General features: G+C 38.8%; 1 protein-coding gene across 1 annotated transcript in view; it reads right to left on the bottom strand.

The window, feature by feature from the left end:
* Nucleotides 1-1,448: 1,448 nt before the first annotated feature.
* The window catches only part of LOC136307783 (ATP-binding cassette sub-family A member 6-like), an 89,653-nt gene continuing 71,246 nt past the window's right edge, over nt 1,449-19,855 (bottom strand). The window contains exons 26-39 of the mRNA XM_066234620.1: nt 16,333-16,452; nt 14,735-14,812; nt 13,383-13,474; nt 12,584-12,704; nt 11,878-11,995; nt 10,692-10,783; nt 10,270-10,448; nt 9,439-9,514; nt 9,241-9,335; nt 7,861-7,980; nt 7,510-7,650; nt 4,920-4,999; nt 2,667-2,722; nt 1,449-2,534 (exon numbers count right to left, since the gene is read on the bottom strand). Coding sequence (XP_066090717.1) covers nt 2,433-2,534; nt 2,667-2,722; nt 4,920-4,999; nt 7,510-7,650; nt 7,861-7,980; nt 9,241-9,335; nt 9,439-9,514; nt 10,270-10,448; nt 10,692-10,783; nt 11,878-11,995; nt 12,584-12,704; nt 13,383-13,474; nt 14,735-14,812; nt 16,333-16,452 — 1,470 coding nt within the window. The 3' untranslated portion in view covers nt 1,449-2,432. The remainder of the gene's footprint in view (nt 2,535-2,666; nt 2,723-4,919; nt 5,000-7,509; nt 7,651-7,860; nt 7,981-9,240; nt 9,336-9,438; nt 9,515-10,269; nt 10,449-10,691; nt 10,784-11,877; nt 11,996-12,583; nt 12,705-13,382; nt 13,475-14,734; nt 14,813-16,332; nt 16,453-19,855) is intronic.

Consider the following 19,855-nt stretch of genomic DNA (forward strand, 5'->3'; position numbering starts at 1 on the left):
TAAAGGATAGGATAAAGGATTCAGCTGGATAATTAGATGAAGAAATACATAGGATGAGGTCCAGAGGGTCCCAGATGCAGGAGCTTTCGTATCTGTGAAGTTAGGGTGCACCATCCTCCCAACACATGAGTGTGTTCAATCAACCCAGAAGTTCTCTGAACTCAGGACTTTGGGATTTTTATGGAGGTTTCATCAGGTAAGAACGATGGATTATTAACTCAATTTATACACCCTCTCCCATCTCCAGAGAATGGGAAGTGAGGATAAAGGTACCAAAGTTTCTAATTATGACTTGGTTTTATGGTGGCCAGCCCTGTTTCAGAAGCCCACCAGAGTCCTCTTTTGAATAAAATATGTTCCTATTACCCAGGAAATTTTGAGAGATTTAGGAGTTCTGTGTAAGGAACCAGAGAGACCATATATATGTTCTTTTTCATTAAAATTATTTTACATAAGTGACTACAGAAAACCGAAGCCAATATCAGCTTACCTGAAACAGAAGTCACTAGAGCCATTAATTGGTAGGAACAACCATTTAAATGGCAATTTTGATAAATTGTTAGAAGCTGAGTGTGGACACTTCTAGGATCAATAAAATTAAGAGAACCAGGAGCAAATGGGTGTATCTGTGGGAGGACAATGACTATTAACTTGGAAGGATACATCTGCTGATAGAGATCTGGTACAAAAACAGAGGACAAGGGAGGAAATATCTTTTGTTTTACTCTGACTTCTTTTTTGTATCCATTCACTTGCTCTTAGGACACAATTCTGATAAAATCACAAGTTAATAGCTTCAAAAACAACCATAGTTTGCTAGTTTTAGCAAACTATGCTCACTTCTGCATCTTAAAACATTTTTATTATATCTAGCACTGGTTATGCAGTACTTTGTAAGTGTATTTCTATAACAGTTGATAAAATTTATAATTTATAAAGAACACAAGCAAAGATCTCATTATATTGTTATGCAAAATGATTACATGTGCTGTGATGTTATTCATTTGAGAAAGACAGGAGAATTTATTGCTTGAGTGTTAGAAATAATTTAAGTAAATTCAACTCTCACTAGAATATGAATTTACTTTTATAGGACACTAAAGGCTACCAAGTAAACAATAAACTATGGATCATTTATCATGGATTTAGAAAAATAATGCTCCAGATATATGTAAAATATACAGATAAAATAATTATATTAAAAGTTTCTAAAATGGATAACAAAAATTAAAGAAAAATACAAATAAAACAAAATAAAATGCAAACATATGAAGCTTTAATCTCACCATAAATTAAAAGGTAAATTAAAACAATTTCAATGGTATATCAGCAAATATGCATATATCCTTAATTTGGAAATTATTTGTACTATAATGATTCCAATTATATAAAAAATGTACTAAAAAAGAAGAAAATAGTTGAGTTTTTTTATCATAGAGAAATTGTAGTGATTCTCTTATTCAACATTGTTCAGTTTCTATATTATTCCCCATTATACAAATTTTCTTCAGTGGGCATAACAATCTTTTTTAAGAATTATATAATGAATCACCAAAAAAAAAACAAAAAAACCAGCAGGAATACTGCTTGGTCTTCAAAAAATGTTCTGGTGATAGCAAAATGAATTTGCTATTGTTTAAGGGAAAAAATAATATGTATAACGGACACAAAATTTTTAAATTGAGTAATACAAAAGATATTCATGTGTGTGTGTGTGTGTGTGTGTGTGCATAGAAATACACACATGCATACATGTCTATAGGATAAAAATTAGTTTTAAATAGCAGTAAAGACACAGAAAACTACTGATAAGATAAAGAGGGAAATCAGACTCCTTACAATTATAAGAATTTAATATAACATTCAAAATTTTTTAAATCTAAACAAATGCTGCTGTGATTCCCATCATTTTCAAAAGGTATATGTGAACTGCCTTTCCAATGCAGATGTTTGTTCATTTGTGATCTAGGGGACTTCACATCCTGTGAATTTAAAAAGAGTTTTGAAAAGGTTGCAGAAAAAGGTTCTCGGGTGGTACTTGGGTATTAAAGCAAACTCAAAAAACCAACCTATCACAACCTGACATGCAGCAATCATGGTGCCTCTGGCTGTTCATTGCACCCTCACATATTCCAGCAAGAAGATTTTCTTGTGAATGTCATATTTCAAAAAAAGTTTGTGGTTTTATTTCCTCAACACTCAGTGCCTGGTTCTTCAGATACCTCATTAATACTTTGTATTGTTTTATCACAAATTTTCTATTGTGCCTAAATTTGAGGCAAAGAATAAAATTTTAAAATGTATTTATTAACTAAATATACAAAATATACCTAATATTGATGTTAACAATTTTTTTAATTATACATACTGCAAATTATTACATATGACATAAGCTTATACAACATCAGCAATGAAGGGTTAGGCTTCAGGTTTTATGGGTCATCTGAATGAGAGAGGAGTTTCCATCTCATGGTTGTGTCAACCTCTTCATCAAAATTTCCCATCTCCTGCTCCTTTGAAAGCTCTATGAATACCTAAATAAGAAACAAACAAGAAGGAAAAAGAATTGTCAAGTCATTGGTTATCTTCCAAACAAACAGAAGCGACGCCTATTACCTTCATGTGCAATTTACAAAGATGATATAAAATCATCAAAGTTGACTCACCTTTTCCAGTGTGCACTGAGAGAGGCTATATTCTTCCAGGTTAAAATTATGTTTCACTGAAAAAAAAAAGATTGGAAGTAGATGCTTATAATTTATTACAAGGAATTTTTTTAAAGTCACACAAAATAAAAATTCAAATCATTCATATAAATGAAATATAGAGCTGAATAAATGGTTGACGAATAAATGGAATTATGAAAAGTCAGAAAGAATATAAATACACATTGAATAAATCTTGATATTACAATTTTCTCATATTATATTTTGATGTGCTTTATTACTTAGTTTATACATCTTGGGGAGGTATATTAAGTTCTTTGAGGAACTGCATAATTGACTGATAGATTCTTGCACATGAGGAGGATTTCCATCCCATTCCATTCCCTTTAACAGGACCCAATACTTCTATGAAATTGTGTTTAGCCAGTTCATATGCTGTACCAGCTCTATGCTGGTCTTCCCCACCAGAAAATCAGCATGAGAGTGACCACCAGATTACATATTCATGTGTTCACAGGTCACCATTTATACATAGAGAACCTTCTTCTATGTGTGGGAGCCATCCGGAGGTGCCAGAGGTAGAGCTGTAAATTAAACAGGTGAAAACAAAAACCCCTGCCTTTGTGTCATTTGCATTCTAGTAGCAGGAATATGGGCATTAAATAAGTAAGCAATATATAATAAATATATTAATTCATACATATAATAGAGTAAATGATGATAGCTACTATGGAGAAACTGTAGATCAAGTAAAGGAAATGGGAAGTGATGGGCACTCTTCTTATAGGATGGTTAGGAAAGGCCACCGTAACGAGGTAATGACTGAGCAGACTCCTGTAAGGAGTGAGGAAGCAGCCTGGAGATTTGAGAAGCAGAATTCCAGAAAGAAGGATTAGCACAGGGGTCTCAAACTCAACTCAGCATGTGGGCCGCAGAGCAAGATCACAGCCGTTCGGCGGGCTGCACTAGGTCTACAAAAGGCAACTGTTACGCAACACTTTTCTCACTGCAGTTGAAAACAAAAAAAAATCAGTACAACAAGCACAATCGTACATGCAGTTTACTCAGTGTCACAAAACGACCAGAAACTGTAGTTCGCATCACAACTGCTGTTAACTAAGCTAATATCTAGCTAGGATGCTAGAGAAATGAAAAATACAAGTAGGCCCCTAGGCCTAATTTTATCCAAAATATTTTGAACTTCGTGGATTAGTCTGCGGGCCGCACAAAATTGTTCAGCGGGCTGCATGCAGCCCGCGGGCCTAGAGTTTGAGACCCCTGGATTAGCAGGTGCGGAGTCCTGAAGCAGGACTATGTATATCTGATAGCATATAGGAAGCACTAGGAAGCCAGGGTATCTAGAACAAGAGGAGCAAACCAGAGACTTACATTGGGTTCGGCAGTGTTGATGGGCCAGGCACTGTTCTAGGCTCTTTTCAAATGAGCTTGTTTAATCGTGTTAACTATCCTGTCCAGTGGGCACTGACGCTGTCCCTTACTTTAGAGAGGAGCCATCCAGAATGCGGGGACTATGCATCTTTGTCCAACATTTTCTAACTAGTAAGCAGCAGTGCTGGGATGGGACCCAGAGAGCCTTCTTTGCTACTGTGCTGTGCTCAGAAATTCCATTGTGATGGTTCATTTTTGGGAATGGGCCAGTGAAAAGTTGGAAAATGGAGACAAAGAGAGAAAACGGACTATTTCAAGTGGCAAGAGGAGTTATGCACAATGCCGGGATGGCTTTCGATGGAGACACAGGCTCTTCCTTCATCTTTGACAGGAAGGTGGAATACAGAGCCCCGGCACAGGGAAATTTTCTGGCCTTTATTTTATTGCTGAAATAGAAAGCAAGGGCATCAACTGAGGGAGAAGAGCAGAAAGGAGACAGATATGTAAGAGTAGGAATGAAGTAATAATTTAGGACACTTGGTGTGAATGAATCGTGTACATGTAAGCAATGCAGACCAGACTGACAGGCTTTCTTAGGTTAAGGTCATGAATTCACATTAAAACCAACCAAGCATGACTGTATTTTCTGAATCTTCCAACTGAACTGGAAATTAACCTTTTTCCAGAAACGTGGATGAACCAAAGTTGGGGTCAAATCCCACCATTATATACCAGTAGAATTCTTACAATGATACTCTTCAGAATCTATCTTTTAAACTATATTACACAATTTTCTCCTTCAAATTATTACTCAAGTACGATTTAATTCTTCAAAAGTTTTATTTTAAAAGAAGTCCTTCTTACCTGCCTCCAATTTGCGAAAGGCCTGAGATAGAGGTTGAACATCCAGCACAGGCAGTTTATAGGCCAAGAAGGAGGAAGTCCTGGGAAGAAGAAAATGTCATATTTGACCTTAAGTTTCAAGGAGAAAAAATAACAGTCATAATAAATATTGATACTATCAGCAATTTCCTTTTTAAAATTAAAAAATACAAATTAATGTAGCTCACATAAAAAATAAATTAAAAAATTTATCAATGGATTTTTTAATGGCTTTGGTAGTTCAAGATAGTTCTAGAAATGACCCAGCATAAAATCAAAACTATAATGAAAGAACAAATAACACCTGTTAGATTGGCTATTATTAACAAGACAGGTAATAACAAGTGTTGGAGAGGCTGTGGAGAAAAAGGAACCCTCATTCCCTGCTGGTGGGAATGCAAATTAGTACAACCATTAAGAAAAAAGCTATGGCCCTGGCCGGTTGGCTCAGTGGTAGAGCATTGGCCTGGCGTGCAGAAGTCCCAGGTTTGATTCCCGGCCAGGGCACACAGGAGAAGCGCCCATCTGCTTCTCCACCCCTCCCCCTCTCCTTCTCTCTGTCTCTCTCTTCCCCTCCCGCAGCGAGGCTCCATTGGAGCAAAGATGGCCCGGGCGCTGGGGATGGCTCCTTGGCCTCTGTCCTAGGCACTGGAGTGGCTCTGGTCGCAACAGAGGGACACTCCGGAGGGGCAGAGCATCGCCCCCTGGTGGGCAGAGCGTCACCCCCTGGTGGGCGTGCCGGGTGGATCCCGGTTGGGCGCATGCGGGAGTCTGACTGTTTCTCCCCGTTTCCAGCTTCAGAAAAATACAAAAAAAAGAAAAAAGAAAAAAGCTATAATCACCATATGATCCAGCAATCCCTCTATTGGGTATCTACCCCCAAAACTTAAAAACATTGGTACACAAAGACACATGCACCCCCATGTTCATCACAGCATTATTCACAGTGGCCAAGACATGGAAACAACCAAAGTGTCCCTAGATAAAGGATTGGATAAAGAAGATGTGGGACATATATACAACAGAATACTACTTAGCCATAAGAAATGATGACATAGTGACATTTACAACAATGTGTATGGACTCTGAGAACATTATACTGAGTGAAATAAGTTAATCAGAAAAAGCTAAGAACTATATGATTTCACACATAGGTGGGATATAAAACTGAGATTCATGGACATAGATAAAAGTGAAGTGGTTACCAGGAGGAGGGGGAGGTAAAGGAGAGGTAGAAGGACAGGAATAAAAAGGGATAAATATATGGCATGGAAAATGATTTGACTTTGGGTGATGAGTATACAACATAATCAACAGTTCAAATGCTATAGAAACATTTACCTGAAACCTATGAACTTATATTGATCAATGTCACCCTATTAAATTTAATTTTCTAAATAAAATTGAAAAAAAAGAAAAGAAATGATCCAGCATAATTATGCTCAGTTTATACAAACTTTTTTCTTGTTGAACATAGATATTCTAAAGTAATCCCTTTCTTTAGTGAAAATTAGGCTGGAATTAATCTCAACTTAATATTTCATCCTTGTCATTCGAAAGCTAGGAAAAGAGAAAGATGAGGTTGGAAAAGAGAAAGGCTTTAACTAAAAACCTCCCTAACCTTTGAGGACAGCAGAGCCAGAACTAACTTTTGGTATCTTGTTTCCACATGTACTTATGGCTATGTGACCTCATGCCCCATTCTCAGTCCTTCCCAAACAGATGTTTGATATTCCCAGGGAGCCCCAAAGCTACCCAGACTTCCAGGACTGGCCCTCTTCATCCCTGACTCTGCTCTTCCAGTCTTACCATAATCATGATCTTCTTACCTATATCAAAACTTCTTCTCAGAGTTATGACACCAAAGTATAAGAAAAGGACTGTTATGTGCCCTGGCATATACTTCAGATAAAGCCTTCAAATTTATATTGCACTAAAATAGAAAGAGCAGTTATGCTCTGCTAATTTAGTGTATATCTCTCCAAGGAATTTCCAATTTAATTCCTGCTCCACATTCTTGCCCCTCCCCCCAGCAATAACACACATGCGCACAGACAAACATCTTTCTATTCTCCATTTTCAGGCATAAAAACTTCATTCAAGGAAAACTGTTTGATCGTCTCAGTTGCTATTAGTTCCCTATGAAGGGGATTCACTCTAAATAGTTACATCTTTTAAATTATAAATATTTACATCTTTTAAATGTTTACAAGGAAGCCCGAAGAGGTTGCTATGGGACTGACTGGTTCTTTGTGAGTTTGAGTCATCACAAATTCCTTCCTCCTGATTTTTCCAAGTCCCCTCAATTTTTCCAAGTCCCCTCATACCATACCTAGGAATCAGCCATGGAGGGCAGAGGAGACCCATGTATTATGTTCCCAGGCTTCCCCAGGGGACACAGCTTCCTGGGTAGCTCCCACATCTCATAATTTGTAAGACTCAACAAGTTTGTGTCTGAGGTCCCTAACTTTGATTACAAAGTCACATCACCCTAAAGTTCTCACAGAGCAGAAAAGGAACCACCAGGTGGCTAAAGCCAACAAGTTTCTCCATAATCAAAAGCTCCTTTCACCTTTCCTGCTGTGAGGCCTGTGGGAAAAGCTTCAGAATCTCAGCGTGAACCAAAGACACTTGAGAAGTTTCCTTCACTTTGAGTTCTAGAATGTAGTCCTTGCCAAATTTGCTTTTCAGATGTTGGATGGAGCCAATGTATCTGTGGACAAGAAGGAAAACATGTTGGAACAAATATTTCCCCTAAAATTTTTTACATCATTTTAAATTTCAAATGTAAGGGAAACAGTACACTGAAGGTGCTGAAAGGAAGAACTCCCGGTGCGCAGGGTGACTGTCCATATGGACAGTCATATGGAACCATATGGAACCTCATTTGGGGGTCAAGTGAAGGCTATGGAAAGACACCCACCTCAGCCTTCCAGACACCATGATGGCAATGCGGTCACAAATGGCCTCGGCCTCGGCCAGGTAATGGGTAATCAGGATGGTCCCCTTCTCTGTGTTCTTAATGGCTGTCTGGATCATATGCCTGAAATAACCCCCCAAAATTGACGCCATTGAAAAATGAGCATGGTGGGGGAGGAAGACGAAAGGGAAATTTTATAGGAAAGACACAGTTTATGAATCATATTTAGATACTAGTTTTAAAAAAACAGAAATGTGCCTACAAACTAGATACTTTTATGACATAAAGAAAAGTTTATAAATATTTTTAGGGATGATAATGGTAATTTGGTTAAGTTTTAAAAATATATCTTTTGTATAAACTAACTAAACTATTTAAAAAATAAAGGACATGCCACTTAGTATTTGTTCAAAATAATTGGGGAGTGGGAAAAGGAAGTGAATAGAGGTATAGATCAAGAAATACTGACTTCCTATGGAAAACTGTAGACAGCGGGTGATTGGTATAATGGATTCATAAATGATTCTCTTTATACTTATATAAAATTTTCATATAAAGTTTTTAAAAGTTAGACAGTCAAATACAAAACTGGATTGAAAAATGTTATTAGTCCAAATGGAAAGTCTTAATAAGAAACTAAAAAGAATTTTAAAACTAAGAAAAGTTATATAAACAAATTTAACAGATTAGGTAAAAGGGGGAAAAAAGGAAATGGGAAAATTATGTCAATAAATTAATAGGTTCTAAGGGATCAGTTATAAACATCTCCATAATTAATAGACAAAATTAAAATACGCACCAGATTGCAATACCTAAAACTGCAACAAAATTCTTAGTGTTTTTTGTTTTGGTTTTTTAAAAAATGTGAATAACACAACATTAGAGAATGTATTCATTAAATATTTGTTCTCCTGACCCTGGTCAGTTGGCTTAGTATATAGAGCATTGCCTGGCATATGCATGTCCTGGGTTTGATTTTTGGTCAGGGCACACAAAAGAAGTGATCATTTGCTTCTCTCTCTTTCCCACTCCTCTTTCTCTCCCTCTTCCCCTCCCGTAGCTAGTGGCTCAATTGGTTCGACCATCAGTCCAGGTGCTGAGGATAGCTTGGTTAGTCCAAGTATGTCAGTTTCAGGTGCTAAAAATAGCTCAGTTGATTCAACCATTGGCTCCAGACAAGTGTTGCTGGATGGATCTCAGTCTGGGCACGTGAGCAATCTGTCTCACTGTCTACTGTTCTTTCACTTAATTTTTTTAAGTTTTCTCCTAATATAAATTATATCCATTAAACTGGAAACCAGTAGTTTGATATTCTAGGATCAGTTTAATAATGTAACTTTTACCAATGTTGATACTTCTGGTACTGCTGGTAATCATGCTCACCACATTTGCTGCTGTCCTGCAGGATCCATGCCTGTAGATGGTTCATCCAGAAGCAGGATAGGTGAATTTCCCAGCATGCTCAGCATAAAACACAACTGAAATGCAGAAAAGCACTCTTATTTGCTGCCAGCACCACGTCTGCCCTCAGAACATCATCATCATCATCACACACACACACACACACACACACACACATACCTTCCTCATGGTTCCTGCTGTTAATTTTTGCACTGGAACATTCAACTGTTTATGCAATTTAAAAACATTTACCAATCTGATGGGAAAAAGGAAGAGAAAGAATGTCAGACCAAGAGAAGATTTGGGGGAAATGTCATCACAAGGAAGAGGAATGACCTTGGAGCTGGGTGCTACTATTCTCAAAACTCAAAACTCTAATGACCAAAGTATAGTAACAGTTTCTTTCGGAGCATGAAAGATTTTTCATCTCATACAAAAATTTTAAGAGTAACTAGAATACTGTATTAGGAACTGAAGTAAATGATTATTCATTCACTTGTCAAAAACAGCATTTGTCCTCCATCCCTGCTCTACCACTAATACCCTCTGAGAAGATGGAGTGGTCATTTCTACTCTCCAATCTTTCTTTCTTTTTTTTTTAGGTGAGAGAAGGGGAGATAGTGAGGCAGACTGCTACATGCACCTCAAACAGGATCCAGGATCCATTTGGCAACCCTTGTCTTGGGCAGATGCTCGAGTACTGAGCCATCTTTAGCACCTGAAGTTGATGTGCTCCAGCTGAGCTATCCTCAGTACTTGGGGATACACTCAAACCAATTGAGCCACTGCTGCTGAAGGGGAAGAGGGAGAGAAGATGGAGGAGGGAGATTTAGATGGTCATTTCTCCTGTGGGCTCGATTGGGAATCAAACCCAAGACATCCATAGCTGCATGATGCTCTATCCACTGAGGCACTGGCCAAGAACTACTCTCCATTCTTTAGCAGTGAATTCGTCATCAAGTACAGCCTCCCTGCCTCTTGACACAAAGGAACCACATGACCTCTCTGTACCTTGAGATGGTGACTGTGGCCTCCGCTTTCCTCAGCCCTTTCACAGCAGCAAACACCTCCAGGTGCTCCTTGACGGTCAGGTTGGGCCACAGAGCATTCTCCTGAGGGCAGTACCCCAGGAACCTGACCATACTAGCTCCTTGATGATCCAAAACTGAACAACCTCCTTTCAGTTCCACCTAAAAAAGTAAACTTGTTTTAGAAATACATGTTGCCTTTTCTCCAATCACATAGCAACTCAAGAAACTGGCTGATAAATGTCTACATTTTTCTGAACATCAAAGAAATATTATAGAAATCACTTTATATATTTATTAATAAAAAATTTTAAATGACTAAGAGCACAGCTGTACAAAGATATAATCTATATTTATTCCTAAATTTCTATTCTGGGAATAGAAACTTTCTTCATTTTTCACTACCTCTCCAGCTGTTGGCTCTGTGACCCCAGATATCATTTGAATAGACGAACTTTTACCAGCGCCATTGGGTCCTAGCAATCCCAATATTTCACCTGAAAGAGAAACACAAATTACCAATATTGGAAATGAAAGATTAACATATAACTGTTTCTTTAATAACTTCCCTAAATAACCCCTTGGTACCATTTTGAAATGTATAATGTGTGCAATCCACCAAAACATATTCTTTCACTCTTATATCAAATATTAGTGAAAAGCTTATAAATTTGATTACAATACATCTTTTTTTGTTGTTTACTTTTCTTAGTGAAAGATGTGCCACCCAGATTGCTTTGTATAGGAGATGGCTGATGAGCTGAGTACATGGCTATGTGACTCCTAAACTTGGGAAGTTCAGGACATTTTCTCCATTCCACCACCTGTGTTCAAGCCATCTTTCATCTGAACTGATATGAAAGTCTCTTAATTTGTCCACAGCCCAGACTTATGAACAAACAAGAGCCAGTGTGTATCTTTCTTTCAAAACAGAAATTAAACTGTGACAAAATGCTGGCTAAAACCCCTCCTGCCTCCAGCACTCCAATGACTTGGTGTAAAAATCTGAATTCTGTGCGATATTTTACAAAGCTGTGCCTAATCTGGCCCTGCCCACCTCTCTGATTTTATTCCTTCCTTCAAATGCATGCACTGGCCTCTGTGTGCGTGCCTCCACCACTCTGAAGGCATCCCCTGTCCGGGTCTCTGTCCTCTCCATTTCCTCTGTCTGGGGTGCCCATATCTGTTCATGCTCACAGACATAGCTGGGGCCCTCTCACCACTCAGACTGTGGCTTAAAGGCTGCTGCTTAAGGAAGGTCCTCCCTAACCCGAAGTGAAGACAGCCCCAGGTCACACATGCCATTTTACATAATTGAATGTTACACATAGAATTTGCCTATGTGGTCTTTGACACTTTTCTTGACAAGTTATTTTTGTTAATGGACTCCTTGTAGGATGTAAAATGCATGAGGACAGGAAGCTGCTTCTCTCATAATTGTATTTTCAGAGCCTACAACAGCACCTGGAACACTCAAAAATGTATGTTGAATGAGTGAATGTTTTAGCAGGCACCATGGTGTTCATAACACAGATGTCCCGTGGGCATTTCTAAAAATAATGGTGAATAAAAAAATGTGGTTCTTTCAAACCTTTTTTAACACAGAGGGAAATGTTTCTGACTGCAACTTTCTTCTTCCTCTTTGAAAAACAAGTTTTCTTCTGGCATGCATATTCTTTGTGTAGACAGCTAGCAATTATGACGGGTTCCTGGAATAGAAGACAATGTGATTTTCCTCTAAACTTCGGAGGCTTTAGGGTCCTACGTTCACCCTACTGGAACCCTTTGTGCCCTATGTCGGGAACCAAATCCTATTTTGTGTTGAGGGTAATCCTACTGCTTGTTTCAAATGTAACATGCATTTATTCATGTTTCTTGCTTCTAAGTGGGCTGAGATAATCAGCAGAATTTCATGGAAGCTGGTTCATTGCCTTCTCAGCCCAGAAGTCTCTGATCTCATGGGAATATCAAAGAAAAGAATAACCCTTAAAATCTTAATCTCTGTTTAGGATTTTATAACAAATTTCACTTGTATAAACTCCTCAATTCATGACAATTTTGATTTAAGAATCATAACTCTAATTAATTAAAGTCCATTTTTCTCAAAAGACTAGAGCCATGATTCCTTGAGCGCTTCTCAGAGTTTGCAGGACACTCCAAACAAGAGCCTGCATGTGTAAGAATTATGCAAGTGCTTTCAATGCCCAACTCTCACAGGGAAACCAGTGTAACACCCTCTGTTCTTGACAATTCTTGCATGATTCCACAAACATGCACTTTGTCCCTTGCTTCTCTACCTCCTCTGAGCCTGAAGTGGTCATGGCTGTTGCTGCTCTCATTCTTTCTGCTTGGACATCTTCATCTTCATCAACAGGCTCCTCTGGATTCACCTGCACCTTTCTTCCTGGGGGGGAAATTCTGTGAGGAAAATGAAATGTATCCCATGTGATTTTTCTAGTCATCAAAGATGGATCCAAAATTGGCCTCCTGGTGATTTTCCCACTGCCCCTTTCTCTGAATAAACTAATGATGATGAATTCTGCTTCTACTTTTACCCCAAATCTCTGTTGGTAGCTCAAATCCCTTTCTCAGCATGGCTCCTGTTCTTTCCATTAGCATCAGCATCATTGACCCTTTCCAAATCTGCTGATAAGTTCTGCTGCTCCTGTAAAAATCAGCTCACCTACATTTTCTGTTTACTCAGCCAGCTCACCAACCCAACATTTGCCTTTGTGTCTCTTACTGGTCAACCTTGCTGGCATCGTCCCCGCTTTGAAACACTTAGAACTATGCTGCTCAACCAATTCCATCCTATCTCTCCTGTTCAAGGATATGTGATCACCCTGGATGGCAGAATGGCCTGCTGGAGTGTGCCTCTCATTTCTGAGGGACAGAAAGCTTCCTTCAGTGGGTTGGTGGCAGAACTCTGTCTGGTAGCCCTGTCTCCTGGCCGGAAGCCAGCGGTCCACTGGCTGGCATAAAAATCAGCATGCTGCTTACCTCGTAAAGATAAATCTGCAATAACAGGCTGAGAGTTCAGCCTCTATCGAGGAACATTCAAATAACATATGAAGGATGAAATAAGCTTTACCCAACCTGAAAATGGGATCCTTTTGCAGTATTTTCTGCCCACATTTTATTTCCACGCATCTTAGAACAAAAATGAAGAACAAAGCCTGAAAGTAAGGCTAGGAGCAAAAAAAAAAAAAAAGTTCTATTTAGGCATTTCATTAACAAATTTATTTAAACAATTGAATTAAATTGGTGACCTTTTGTCCTCAGACAAAATAGATGTGAATCATCTTACAAATCGGGGAAGAAATCCAGCTTAGTGGAGCCTGACTCCTTTCTTCGCCCAACCCCATCCGGTCTGCCAGCAAATTCTATCTGTTTTATCTGCGAAGTCACACAGGTGAGAACCCAACTATTTCTCACCTGTGTTTGTGCTACCCCCACCCACGCAATGGTTATTATCATTACTCATTATTTTTTAAAAAAAGAAATATAATAATATTGCAATGCCTTTCTACCTGGTCTCCCTCTTACCCCCTTGCTCCAAACATCTGTTCTCAAAACAGCCACTAGAGCCACTCTTTTAAAATATGTTCTATTATGCCACTTTGCTTAAAACCCACCAGTGACTCCTCGGTTACTCAAAGTAAAGTCAAAGTCCTGATAGTGACCGAGAGCACTGGGTGACCTCTCTGTCCCACCTGCACATTACCCTATTACTTCCGTGACTTTCTCTCGTACCACTCTCCTCTTTGGTCACTCTGCCACAACCGACTGGCCTCTGGCCTGACCCTGACACAAGCCAGAGTGACTCTTGCCCCCTCTTACTGGAACCCTCTTTCCCAGAGTATCTCTTAACACTTGCTTCCGTGCCTCTCTTCAATCTTGACTTCTCAGCCAGACCTTTCCTGACCGCCCGGCGGACATGGAATATATTATCCATTTAGTTTATCATCTGTCTCCTTTCACCAAAGAGTAAACTCCCTGAGGGCAGGAACTTCTATTTATATTGCTCCTGAGCCTACAAAAGTACTGACACATTGTATTCAAAGAGAGTAGCTTTCTTCAGTCTAAATATATTATATTAAACATAATCATTTTCCCTTTCCTTTTTGTTATTCAACTTTTGCTTTTTTATCTCTAATTCAAAGGATTTCAGTTACTTTTCATCTGTATTTTTGACAAGCTCTCTCAAATTTGCAGGAGACAGTAGACAGGCTAAATAAACATGAAAATTAATTTTATGTTGAATTCTGGATTTATACCAACCATTCATATAAAAAGTAACTGAGATTTAGAATCATGTTGGAAAGCAATTGCTTATTCAGACTGTATTCAAAACCTTTAAAGTTGGCACACTTCAGGCAAGATTAAGTAATTGTTACAGTGAACAATAACTATAAAAAAATCAGTGGGGAATTAAAAAACTTTCTTACTATTAGACATAATAGCAAGTCCTCTCCACTCAGGTCATAATATGAGTCTTCAGAGAGTCTTTCATGCTCGAAGGCTCTCTGTAAAGGCAAAAAGAAAAAGGCTATAAAAGAATTCATCAGCTTACAATTTCCACTTAAATAATATGGGATTTCAAATATTGAATATTTTTCTTAAGCTTGAGTCCCTATACATATTGGTGACACACAATTTCCTGAAGAGATGTGAGGGGGCCTTCTACTCAACTCTGAATGTGTCCCAGTGAGCAGGTGAGCTATGTCTGTCTTCACCAATTTCTTTTTCTTCCATACTTTGGCTTAATGTTTGCTGAAAGTCCACTGAAAGCTTAATAGAGAGACCTGCCTCCATCACGATAAATTCTAAGAATCAATGATATTTTGCCTAAAGAGCCATCACAAGCCTTTTCAGGATCCCTTTCTACCCCAATGGTGACTGTTTCCATCACAGTTAGTCCTGTCGTGTTATTCTCTCTTCATCAATCAATGCATTCATAAAGTAACTCATTACTCCTAAATAATGTGTGACAGATTTAGGTTAGTATATTTCACTTCACAGGTCTCCTTCTATTTTAGGGAGAAAAATGCTTTAAGCAAAAGAATATGTTTTCAACTGAGAATTCCAGGCACTGCTCAGCCAAAGGGATTTTTACTAGTGGAAGGCTTCTCCAGGTCCCCAAGAGCACAAACTGAGGGAAGCCCTCTCTCTTCTATTTAAAGGCACATCATTCAGGATGATGCTGGGACCCCAAAATATGTTCTGACTGAGCTCTTCTGTGCATCTCATTATACATTTCTTTGCATTTGAATCAGTTTATTTAATTCTTCCTGGTCTTTTCTGCTTCGATGTCTTTGTTTTCTTCTATAGAACAAGCTTACCTCCTGCCCCACTCTCCCTCTAATTAATGCTTACAAATTCTTCAGGACTATGTTTAAACACTGCTTACCCTGAGAAGAATCCTTTGACTCTCCTGACCACATCAGCTGTGCTTGAAACTCTGCCCTTCTCTTTGTAACCTTTAAGTCCCTCGCATTGACTACCTTTGTCACCACTAAGTTCCATGAAAGGTAAGACTGGGCTATCTTGTCCATCAGATGTTCCCAATTACTAGCACAGTCCCTAACACAGAATAGCGGTTAATTTATATTTTGAATGAATGAATGGCATTGTACATGAGTATATTCCTCACAATGGATAATGAATACCCATAACACTAGGCAACACTTTTCAATCTGGCATTAGTTTTGAATAAGCTTATGTCTTGCAAAGCACCTATGGCAAAATTTTTTTAACAGCTTTATTGAGGTTAAATTTTCACTCCATAAAATTCACCCATTTTAAGTGTGCAATTCTAGGGTTTTCAGTAAATTTACAGAGTTGTGAGAGTAACACAACAATTTAACTTAAGAACATTTCCATCACCCCAAACAGATAGATGCCTCATACGCACTTGCTGTCACTTCCCATTCCCACCCCAGGTCCAGAAAACCAGCAGCGTGCTTTCTATCTTTATAGGTTTGAGTAAAGCATTTTGATAGGTAGCATATTCAAAATTAGTGACACAGTTGATAATATTTCTTACCTGTGCCATAAAAAATAGAAATCCTTCCAAGGTGAATGAGGGAACAAATATCATGCCGAGGACGAGGCCAACTGAATAGAAGCCACTTAACATAATGATGTTCCACACGCCGAATGAGGCCTAGAAAGCAAGTTGAAATATACTGAATGTCAGAAATACTCAGTCCATCAATACCTGTGAAAATATTTAAGATGTAGGTGTTTTTATCCCATATATCAGAATTTTTCTATATCCAGATTACCACTTTCAGAAGGAAAAAAGAAAGGATGAGCTTTTGTTAATGAGAATATATATGAACTTATAAAAAATCTATATTGCCTCTCATCCACCGAGACTAGTTTTCTATTGTCACACTGGCTTCATTAATTCCCTTTTACAAATAAATAAATTTTCTGAGATTGTATGTTTTGGTTGTAATGGACTTATTTTTATTTATTTTTTAGATTATTGGTAAATGTTGGAGTGGAGATAAAAATCTTTACTCTGTTTTAGGGATCAGTTTATCAGTCAATAAGTATGTTTTGAGCATTTTATTGAGCTTTGCTGGGTGTTATTAATGTATCAATTATAATAAAACTAGTAAGAATCATAACTATTCAATTCACTGAATATTACACAAATGCCAGGCATTAAGAATTTTGTAATATATAGAAAAGAACCTGTGGAGAGAAACGGCGGCATGAGAGATACTCCTCATCTCTCCCCTTGAAATTTCAACAAATTCTACAACTCTACGCAGACAAAAAAAAACCCAGATGAACCTGAAATATACACACACCAGATAGACAAAGATATGATCGCTCAAGAAGGCGGGCCAAAGATAGAATCTACTCAGGGAAGAGGACTGAGTGTTTCTCTTTCCTCACGGTCCTGAGGAAGGGAATCTCGGAGCCCTAGCCCGGAGAAGAAGAGAGTATGTGGGAAAGGAGCTGAGACAGGGGTGACTACCAAGGATGGGGAGCAGGGCCACTTCCTGGGGCGGGCTGTCTACCGCACCCATTCGTGATTGCAGGTGCTGCACGCCCACAAAGCCCATGGCTTGCTCCAAAGAACTGCATGCAAATAGCTTGTGGAGATCAGCCGGCAGGACTTGGGGCGCGCTTGATCTATCTACCCACAGGCCCGCGGAGTTTAGCCTGCGTGGAGTGGGACCAGGCTTGTTCTGCAATCCGTGCACCACTTGCTTCAGAAGCGTGGGTACCGCTTGCCCAGCAGAGTTTAGCGTGTGTGGTATAAGGATGCCCCTGATCTGCAATATCTGCCTTAACTACTCCCACAGTTCTAAGCTCAGACGCTGGCTTGCTGCGCATGGCCCCTGCCCGGCCGAGGGCTGCGCTTTGAGGGCTTAGAGTGGTGTCCGGAGGAGGGACCGGACTGTGTCACCCCAGCCTCCCGTCCTGCACTGCTCCCCTTGCTGTGTCAACAATGGTGGTGGCAGATACCCCTCAGCTGGGTCACCAGGCTACTCTCTCCTGTGAGAGGCTGGAGTGCCTGGGTCACTTTTGATCCCCTGCTCTGTTGGGACATGGAGGGGGTCCCCAAAGGACCCCCAGTGGGCCATTGCTAGAGCCATAAAATTGCAAAGCCCTACAACAAGCTCCTCCTACCAACGCCATGGCCCTGCCTGCATCATTAGACAGCGAGGCCTCAGTTGAGTTTCGCCCAAGCATCTCTCAGTGGCAAATCTTATAGTAAAGCACTTCCTACTAGAAAAAGCAGTAAGTTTCCTCTCAAAACTGGAAAAAAAATACTTTTTTTTCTTTTTTTCCTTTATCCCACTTTTTCTCTTTTCACCATGTGAAATTCATTATCCTTAGTTATGTTTTTTTATTCTTGATTTTTGCAAGGGTTTCATTTCTGACACTTTCTCCTCTTAGTTCTTCTCTCCTCGCTTTTCTCCCCTTTCTAACTCCTTTTTCTTTCCTTTTTTTCGCTCTTTTTTTCCCCCTCTCACCTGAACATCATTTATCATCAAATTATTATATTTTGGACTCATACTCCTTTCTCTGGTGTTTTCCTTCCTTTTTACTTCATTTTTTGGGGTTTTTTTTTTTCATTTTTTTCTCAGTTTCTGCTTTTTTATCTGTAGTTTTTGTTCTACTTATCATTATTTATAGAATTTTTATTTTTTTCACTGTATTTTTTCATTTATTTTTATTTTTCAGTTATCTCTTGTTAGTGTTATTAACAATACCACTCTCAAATGCCACCAAGGAAAAATAAATAAAATATGGATATACAAGATAGAGACGTAACTCAGACAGATGATGAACAATCTCCAGAAAAAAATCTCAATTTCATCAAAATCTTGGAGCTTAATGACAGAGTTCAAAATTGAACTTCTAAAAATACTCAATAAGGTACAAGAACACTGAAAGGCAATTTAGTGAGCTCAAAAAGCAACTTAATTAACAAAAAGAGTACTTCACTAAGGAAATTGAAAATATAAAAAAGAAAACCAAACAGAGATGAAAACCTCAATACATGAACTGAAAAATGATGTAACAAGCTTAGCTACTAGAACAGGTCATATAGAGGAGAGAATCAGTGACACTGAAGAAAGGCAACTAGAGAAACTATAGAGAGAAGAAGAGACTCACAAATTTTTTTTTAAAAAAATGAGAAAGCCCTACAAGAATTGTCTGACTCTATCAGAAAGAGCAATATAAGAATAATGGGAATATTAGAAGAAGAAGAGAGAGAGAGACAAGGGAATGGAGAACATATAAAAACAAATAGCCGATGAGAACTTCCCAAACCTGTGGAAAGAGTTAGAGCTTCAAATCCAAGAATCAAACAGAATATTGAGCTACCTCAACACAGACCTACTTCAAGGCACATCATAATGAAATTATCACAAATAAGTGACAAAGAAAGAATCCTCAAGCAGTTAGGGAGAAGAAGAATATAACATATAAAGGAAGGCCCATTAGGCTATCATCAGATTTCTCAGCAGAAACTCTACAAGCCAGGAGAGAGTGGACCACAACATTTAAAGTACTAAAAGAGAGGAACAACCAGCCAAGAATACTATATCCAGCAAAACTATCCTTCAAATATGAAGGGGAAATGAAAACATTTACAGACATACAGAAGCTGAGGGAATTTATCATCAGAAAAACACCACTACAAGAATAATAAAGGGGGTTATCTGCCCAGATACAAAGAACAAAACAAACAAAACTACAACTAAAAATTTTAACAGGGAGATGACATCAGAGTAATGGCGGGGTAGGAAGCGATACCGATAAATCTCCCCCAAAACTCAACAAGATCTTCAACCAGAAACAGAAAAACCTATTCTTGGAGCCTCCAGATGCTTCGCAATACACCCGAAGGTATGGTCGAGTGAAATATTGGCTAAATATATAACCAAACCCCGAAGGAAAAAGGGAGTAAGAAATGCTCCGCCTTCCTCACTAACCTAAACAGGGCGGCTTTCTCTGGTAACTGTGAATATAGAAACTGAGGCAGGCAAAGGGGGTGAATAGATCCAGGCCGCGACACAAACGGCCGAACCAGG

This window comes from Saccopteryx bilineata, chromosome 6 (assembly GCF_036850765.1).
Source record: "Saccopteryx bilineata isolate mSacBil1 chromosome 6, mSacBil1_pri_phased_curated, whole genome shotgun sequence".
NCBI classification, from domain to species: domain Eukaryota; kingdom Metazoa; phylum Chordata; class Mammalia; order Chiroptera; family Emballonuridae; genus Saccopteryx; species Saccopteryx bilineata.